The 8,425-nt window shown below is 38.7% G+C and overlaps 1 protein-coding gene across 2 annotated transcripts; it reads right to left on the reverse strand.

Annotated features, from left to right (window-relative positions):
- Positions 1–1,050: 1,050 nt before the first annotated feature.
- Positions 1,051–8,173, reverse strand: mlc1 (modulator of VRAC current 1). Of its 2 annotated transcripts, none has more exons than XM_014016567.1 (12): positions 7,191–8,173; positions 6,765–7,032; positions 5,621–5,710; positions 5,428–5,481; positions 5,236–5,337; positions 4,995–5,096; positions 4,803–4,874; positions 4,604–4,720; positions 4,458–4,514; positions 2,062–2,184; positions 1,716–1,877; positions 1,051–1,554 (listed from the first exon to the last, which is right to left on the reverse strand). In XM_014016567.1, exons 2-12 carry the CDS (start codon positions 6,993–6,995, stop codon positions 1,477–1,479), a joined length of 1,188 nt encoding a protein of 395 aa, XP_013872021.1. In that variant the 5' UTR covers positions 6,996–7,032; positions 7,191–8,173; the 3' UTR covers positions 1,051–1,476. The 2 variants fall into 2 exon arrangements, with proteins under 2 accessions (XP_013872021.1, XP_013872020.1); XM_014016566.1 differs by having other exon boundaries at positions 1,051–1,557.
- Between the last annotated feature and the right edge of the window lie 252 nt (positions 8,174–8,425).

Consider the following 8,425-nt stretch of genomic DNA (forward strand, 5'->3'; position numbering starts at 1 on the left):
TAAATAAATAAATAAATAAATAAATAAATAAATAAATAATAAAATTATCTTGTTTTGAGACAAACTAAGCAAGAGCAGAATGTGTAAGATCAATAATCTTGATATCCTAGAAATTTGACTCAAATATCTGCCAATGGAGTAAAACAATTGCACTTCTTGAAATAAAGAACATTTGAGTCAAATGAAGTGATTTCAGGAATCTTACCAAGTGCAATTCTTATACTCTATTGGCAGATTATTTCACTTAATTTCAGTCAAATTTCCAAGCTAACAAAAGTAATCATCTTACACATTACACAGATGGACAATTTTTGCAGTGCAGTGAAAAACAATCTTTTAAAGGTGCAAAAAATATACATACATTTTCATTTGCRGTGTGTCTGAACATTATGTGTTTGCAACCAAATGACCATCAAGCCGTGAGGCTGCATTTCGAGCCGGCAGTTTTTGAAAATCTTGGCAGTAACTTGCAAACCTGCAGAACTGATCGTGCACATCTGCAGCCACGCAGAGACAGAAACATATGTGCAACGGAAGAACAAGAGACAAAGAAAGAAAACTGAATATAAATCTGGAAAAAACCTGAAACACACCACTCACATGCTCTATAAAGACTCCCTTTAAAACTTAGCCCTGACAGTTAAGTGCATCAGTGCATCCTCCTCTAACTTTGAAAACAGAAGTAATCAATAAAAGACTGTAAGAAGACACCACCCAGCCATTTATTTTCTTTGTAATGTATTTAGGAAGTAGAATTTAAAAGAAATGCTGGAAGTCAAGCTAGGGCTTTTAAATCAGCCATGTAACCTCTCTCATGAAAGAGCTGGAAAAGCTCATTAAAATGTTTGGCTGGCTGCAGAGAGRATCTCTGGGGCGAGTCTGGCCTGATCTAAAGCGCAGCTACATCCAGACAAATCCTCGTCATCCTCATCAAACATAAGCAATAAACAACAAAACAACCAGGGTCATTCTTAGAGAGATTACTTTTGCTCTGAGGAAAATCAAAAACAATTATTTTACATCAGCAACAATAAACAACAAAAAGAACTATTAAAGATTCCAAACATGCCTTTATTCATTTTTATTTACAACACATTTCATTTCTTAACACAAAACGCAATTTCAGTCTTAGCAGTGCATACCTGCAATAACATATTTTATTGTTTCAACAACTAATAATCTCAGATGCACAGGACCTAACCCTCTAAGCCTAAGGTAACTCAGAATTCACTATTCTAAGAAAACTTAAATGTGTTCTAATATTTCTTATCTTTCATGTTTGTTGAAAGTGGTTCTTTTAGAAGGAGCCGACTTTACTGAAATAAAACATCTGAAATCTGACAGCATCATTCATTAAACCCATTGTTTATTTAACATAAATGAACCATTTTTTTCTGTGACGGTAAGCACGTCGTGCAGCTTCCAAACTTTTATCTTCCACTTTCCTCTTTTTTTTAAAACTCCAGACCAAACTTCTTATTGAGCCATTTGGACCATGACTGCCTTCCAGGCCCGGTCTTTGTCAGAGTTCTGCAGCGTCCCGTTGGGCGTCTGCTGCTGATGGAGGGAGAAGCACACATGAGGACATGACAAATACATTTTTAGATGTTATTTCACTGAGCTGCAGGAAAAAAAATAAATAACTGACTTGTGTCTTTTTGTATAAAAAAAAAGCCCATTTTGTGCTTTCTGCTCCTGTTTTTCACCTGCCATACCTCGCTGTAAAAAGCGGTGGTTTGCACGCCATCATCGCACTCTGGAGCCCTCATGCGGAGCTGACTCTTATATGTGGCACAGTGCACCACAGTGGCTGAAGTAAGGACTGCCTGCACCAGCAGCAGCACCATCAGAATCAGCAGCAGGATGTCATAGGATTGCTGGGACACAMATTTACACACAAACACACAYACACAGAAAAWWCAGATYGTTTCATCACGAGTAACTCCCTCCACCTTTTCAAACCTCTGCTCTTATTCTCTCCTGCTGACTGAAAGTCGAGGCCGGATCGGTCAAATTCTAAAAGTCTGCAGGTTTCGCACACTTTCACTTCATCAAATTCACCTTGGCTGTTGGCACTTCATGAAGGAAGATTTCAATAAAGTTGATCAYGCTGCAAGACAGGAAACCGGAGGCTGAAAAGAGCAGGGGAGATGTCACACTGCTGATGGCAATCAGCACCTCCACCTGAGAAATGCCACCGAAGGAGAAGGGAGGGGGGCAAAAACACAAGAAGGTGTGAGAATAAAATCATTCTTAAAAAGCAGGATGAATATGAGACAACAGAATRTAAATTTAATTAATCTTCTATAGGTTAGGAAATAGTGGAAGGAAGAAGTGGAACAGTTCACAACATCCACAAATATAAATTTTAATTCACTGAATTAAGCGAGGGGAGGATTTATAAACATAATGATTGGTGGATTTTGTCTGTGTGTTGATCCTGCATTAAGTAATTAAACATAAAATTTAATAATAATGTGRAATGCATCATGCAGACATTTTGGTTGGCAGATGTCTGAATTTTAAAACATACTAATGGAATTGCACTCTTATATAACTGCAAAAAAAGCCAAATGATGCAATTTTAAAACTTTATAAATTCCCTGACTCCACAACTTCCTCCAAAAGCTTCTGCTGAACAATTCAGCATTTAGTCGAAGTGATAGCAGAAGCCAGAGGTTGATGGTAAACTGTTTTGTGCATCAGCTCAATCATTTTGTTTTATAATTCGAGAGCGAGGACTTCATTTAAAGAAGTGCAAGAAACCACTAAACGATTTAAAAAATATAGTGCTGAAACCTTCATGAATGTGCAGAAGAGCTTCATGAAGGTTTAGCTGGGAGGGTTGTGCACGACTGTTGTGCTAGCACACCTGCGCAAACATGACCTTTATAAAAAATTCATCAAAACAAACTACTCTCTCTGCCTCCACGGCACGTGCTTCATCATTAAGAAAAATCAGGGGGAAACGAATGTGAGACATTTTGTAAATGCCTTCTAATGGTAGACAATTAACTTGACAATGTTTGAATAAAACCTTTATGCCAAGATAAGCAACGGTAAATCCTCAGTGCTGCAGCCTTTAAGCCTTCAACTGGTACCCAAAATTTTGTTTCCCCATTTTGGCTTATTTTGACACTCTTAAAGATGCAYGGACATTAAAAACTTGTATTCTTTCTAAGTAAGGCCCACAAAAACCATTACCTAACTGTAAACAAATCATTTTCTTATAATCAGACTTTGAAAAAAGTATCTGTTTGCCAATAGATCAGGGTTATCTGGGCCCGAGTCTCAATTCAAAATGCCATTTAAGTGTCACTTTCAAATAAAGCCACAAAACCATAAAATTATCATAAACAAATCAGTTTTTAATGGTGCATTTACATATTTGTAATTGGGTAATGGTTAGTTTAAAAAAGCACATTTTTGTAGTCCTTATTTGCAAGTATCAAAAAGCTTATCTTGGTAATTATTTTAACCTCCATGCAAAACAGCCTTTTTCTGTTTTCTATTTCCTTTAACTTCTTTTAACTTAAGATCTGACAGTTGAACTTGGACATGTTTGGTATCAAAAGCTAAGAATCTTGGCTAAAAGCTCATGGAAACAATTTTTACATTCACCAAACACAGTGCAAATGTCAAGGTGAATCAGAACGTGAACAAACYGTACAAAATGGCWTCAMTGCAAATCTGTAAAGGAGAAGGTTTTGACTTTTTTTAAAGCAAGTCAAAGTAGATGCCTAAATATGTTGTAAAGTGTGTTGAAATATTTTTTCACTTGATTTTGAGTTAATATGATTCAGCTGAAGTAAAATGTAATTTCTCACTATTTTATATAATAATTATGGTGACAAATAATTGTTTGGATAATTAAAAAAAACATTCCATAACAATTCTTTTAAGGCAGGTAAGAAAAAACAAATAACTTTTGTAAGTAAAAACTTGAGATTTCTTAACATTTATTAATGGTACCCTCATGTGCAGAATGACAAAATTCAAAATTATTTCTTTACAAAAACCTCTGTAACTTTGCTCCAGGTAATTTTAACAGCATGAATCTTTGCACGGGTAATGTCCACAAGTGGATTTATGGTTTCCAAGAGTTTTTAGCCTACTTCATTTTGGTTTTAAATAGGTTGTATGAAAAGATTATTCAGGTGAGAGTGAAAAAAATATCATGATTCATCCCCAACCACAGCACTGTTTGAATACTTACACTTCTGATGAAATATCTCAAATGATAGCTTTATTTTGATACCAGGATTATTTAAGTAGAGTTTTTAAATGCAGAGATAAACTCAATTACATTTCAGAATAGTATTTTGAGAAAAAAAACTTCAAGAAAAGCCCTTGGGGCTTAAGAGGTTATTGGTAATTTGTAATTTCATCTCTTTTGTAAGTCTGGTAATTTATTCTTAGAGTTTTACATGAAAACAAAAACATTGAATTGAACTCACCAGGCATTTGTTGGGGTATTCTGACACCACGTGACTGGCAATAGCACTTGGAAAACACTGCAACAAATTAGAAACAAAGTTTAGGCTGATCAGGGTTCAGCTTCTTGTTAGTTATTTATCTTTCTGAAGTGAGCTGAAAAACCTACAGCCACAAGAATCCAGAAAAATGTCACGGACAAGTAGGGACCAGGCAACAAGGCGTCCATGTTGAGCGCTATGATGCCTCCAAACACAGCAGAGATTCCTACAATCACTTCGATCACCTGTAAGAAACATTCGTCAGCTATTCAACAGTAAACATGTAGGAAACACAAGGCAGTAAACAAAACTAAACCCTCAACTCACAGAGTACGCCTTGAGGCGTCGAGTGGGGAAGACTGCAGGTTTGATGGCCGCAGGTCTGTGACACGTTCCAGACTTTAGGAAACAGAAATAGGTGAAGATGGAGGTAAGAGCGGGATCAGAAGTGAAGAGGCATCAGACGGGTGAACAAAAGCAATCAATCACATGAAGAAAGCCTCACACACACACACACACCTTCCTGCGGCGGCAGCAGTCGTCTGCAGAGCGAGCTGACAGGATGACGGTGCCGGCCGTCAACACCTCCAGCAAAATCATCAGGATGAGGTTGAAGTTGATCTGAGGGCAGACAGGGCGGGGGCGTGAAAACACACGGGCGTCATGAATCAAGAAAAGAAACAGAGGAAATGCTTTTAGTTAACAAGTCAACGGCTGGTTACTATAATAAGTCATTAAAGATGAACCAGGGCAGGTTTACATTGACAGCAGATGGGTTCAGGACCAGTTTACAACCAAACCAAACCAGGCAGGTGGTTGTCACAGCAAATGTTGACACAAAGACAACCTGGAAATCTGATACCTAGAAAAAGAAACCAACAGATGCTGTTAAAATAACCAATAAAAATAGTTAACACGTAAATAATGTATCTGTTTCTCTGCCCTCACTCACTGCAACATGTCTGTTCTTGGCAATAGCAAAGCTAGCTATGGCTGCAGGGATGCCCTGTTGAGGAAGAACAACAATTATTTTAATGCAGACACTGTCTGAAAGTCACTTAACTGGCATTTTTGSCATGAAGCGCTAAATGAAATGTTGTGAAAAGATTCAGTAAGGTACAGGAAGGTCAGGGCTGGTCACTCACTGAGCCTGCAGCACAGCGCAGGTAGTCCATGGCAACAGGAAACACATTTCCCAGGTACAGAGAGAAACCAGATGTGATGAGCAGACTCCCCTGAGGAACATGAAGGTGCGTATATGATGCAAACGTGTTTAACTGGTGAATCTTTTGCACATGAGGATTCATTTACTGGAAGTCCTCGGGTGACTGAAAGAAGTAAATTCAGTTTATCCATCAGGGACATTCTGTCCTCTTTAAACTCAAAGCACAAAACCAGAACTTTTGTTGCCACATAATCAAAATTCATGTATTTGGATACTTTTAGATTCAGCATTCACACTATCGTTTTTCTGTTGCTCTTTTCACTGCATAAAAATTACACTGAAATCTTGTCGACAAACATTGTTCTCTAAAAATTGGCGTCGTGAGATTTGCTGCTTCTGATATGTTCATTCTAGCTTTTAGCTACTCTGAATCATTTTAACTCTTTGCTACATGTTTTTGTTAACCTTTAGCTAATGTTTTGCAAAGTTTAGTGTTTAACCTCGGTTTTCTTTTAGCTTTTGGATGCTGTGTGGCTAATTGTAGCTATGAGCTATGATTTTTTTTTATTTTAGCTTTTAGCTGATATTTTAGCTTTTGTTTGGGTAATTTTGATGAGTAATGTTTTTTCTCTCTCCCAAATTTTAGCTTTTAAATACAATTTTATTCATCTTAGCTTTAAACTACTCTCCTCATTTTAGCTTTGAGCTAATATTCGGAAAATTTCAGCCTTTTGATGTTTGTTTTGTTGTTAATTTCACTTTAAAGTATGGTTTTTCTTAATTTAGCCTACAAATACATACTTACAAAGTTTAGGTTTTAGCTACAGTGTGGATAATTTTAACTTTTAGCTAGTATTTTACTCATTTTAGATTTAAGTTATAATTTTTTTATTATTATTTTTGGGGTTTAGCAACTGCTATTTTTTCAGTTATATATTATACATAAGTTTTGCTACAATTACCATTTAGTAACTGTTTTAATTTTTCAGTTTGTAGCCACAGTTTTGTTACTACTAACTTATTAACAAATTTCAGCAAAGTCATTCATCCTTTGAGTATTTTTGTAGAAAATGTAACATCTCTAGTTTTTTTTTTTCTGGCTCCTTGTCCATATTTGTTCTCACCCCTATGAGGACGCTGTAGAGCCAGGCCCTGCAGCTGAAGCAGGGGTGTCTCAGAGGCTCTAGCTGGGACAGCTGCAGGTCACTGGCTCTCACGTCCACCGTGTAGCTGTCCCGCTCGCTCCTGTCCGGCCTTCTCTCTCCTCGGCGTCCCAGCGTCCCGTTGCCTCGCTCCAGAGTGGACATGTGGCTGTAGGTGAACTCCTCTCTGGCTGACAGCTCCTCATGCTGCATTATAACAGCTGGTGACAATATCTGCTGGGGGGAAAAACTAAGAAAAAAGATACATTGGAAACGTTGAGTGAGTTCATTTCTGTCTTTTATCCACTTTCACAATGATATTTAGTTCCAGACTGGAGGGACAATAGAAACAACTAATTGCAGCAAGTACTTCAGCTTCCTCTTTTTAACAGACAATAGTTTACTCACCTTTTGTTGTGAACCTTTGCAGTCCTCGTTCAGCAGAMGAATCTGTAAAAGCTGTTGTCAAAACACCGAAAGCAGGAAAGCTTGTTTATCTCTGGAGCTTCTTCTGCACCCCATCCCTCTCCCACAAACTCCCCTGCTCTTTCCCCCCTTTTTTTTCTTCCTCTGTTGCCTCCTCTCTTTTTTTTTCTGAAACCACTCTGAAAAGTTTTTGGAGCCCTTCAAAGCGTGGAGCTGAAACACATGGCTCTTRTGCTGCCAGCCCACTTTGTGCCAACGGGAATGCGCTTGTGCATGACAACAAGGGGCGCATGGAGGGGCTCGAACTGGGGGCAGAGTTAGCAGGGCAGGCACCCTTTTTATCCTCCTCCCCATTTGCTCAACTACACACACACACACACACTCACACACACCCTTGAGCACGGCAACCCACTTAGAAAACCAAACAATGGGCCTTCAGAACCAAAAACTTGTCAACACAGAGTGGTTTTTTTTTTCACTTCCCAGAAATGAGAATTTCATAAAAATCCAATCAAGTCAAAAAAGTGTTTCTATTCATCCCTTTGTGTCACTTCCCCTGGTGTTACTTTACTTTCAGTTCACAGCTCAGTAAATTAAGATGCCCTGCCGTGCTTTAGAAAAGCAGCGGCAGAGACATTTCCACGGCTTCATCACATGCTGTCTGGTCTGACGGAGCTAATCGGATGACGAATCGTTTCTGATTTCAGCTAAAAAAAACAATCAAACTCAGGAGCGCAGACGTCGTGGAACGATGACACTTTTTGAGTGTGCGTTAATTGCGAGTGTCTGCAGATGAGCGTGTACGCGCGCCTCGGGATGCCCTTTTCAGTCCCTAACACGGCGCGGCATTCCCGGCTCTAAATTGTTCCCGGGCAGCTGTGACCATGGCAGCGCCTCAACAACTTGTTGTCACAATGTCCCCTCGACTACAAATACCATTCAGCCAAAGAGACGGGCGTTTTGCAACAGTCTCTGAGAACACTGAGGAGGATTTGCAAAGGCTGAAACACAAATTAGGATAGTAATAATTCATTCCATAAACCCAAAAGTCCAGAGAATTTAAAGTTTTGTGCTGCTGGAGGGGAAAAAGATAGATCTTGAAAATCAAAGGCACATAATAGAGCTGTGAATGGGATGCGTCAGCTGGAGGAGTAGGAGAGGAATTCTTTTCTGCAGCATCTTTACTGACAGCAGCTGTGGTGCAGAGTGACCTCACG

The sequence above is a fragment of the Austrofundulus limnaeus genome, unplaced genomic scaffold (assembly GCF_001266775.1).
Source record: "Austrofundulus limnaeus strain Quisiro unplaced genomic scaffold, Austrofundulus_limnaeus-1.0 Scaffold147, whole genome shotgun sequence".
NCBI classification, from domain to species: domain Eukaryota; kingdom Metazoa; phylum Chordata; class Actinopteri; order Cyprinodontiformes; family Rivulidae; genus Austrofundulus; species Austrofundulus limnaeus.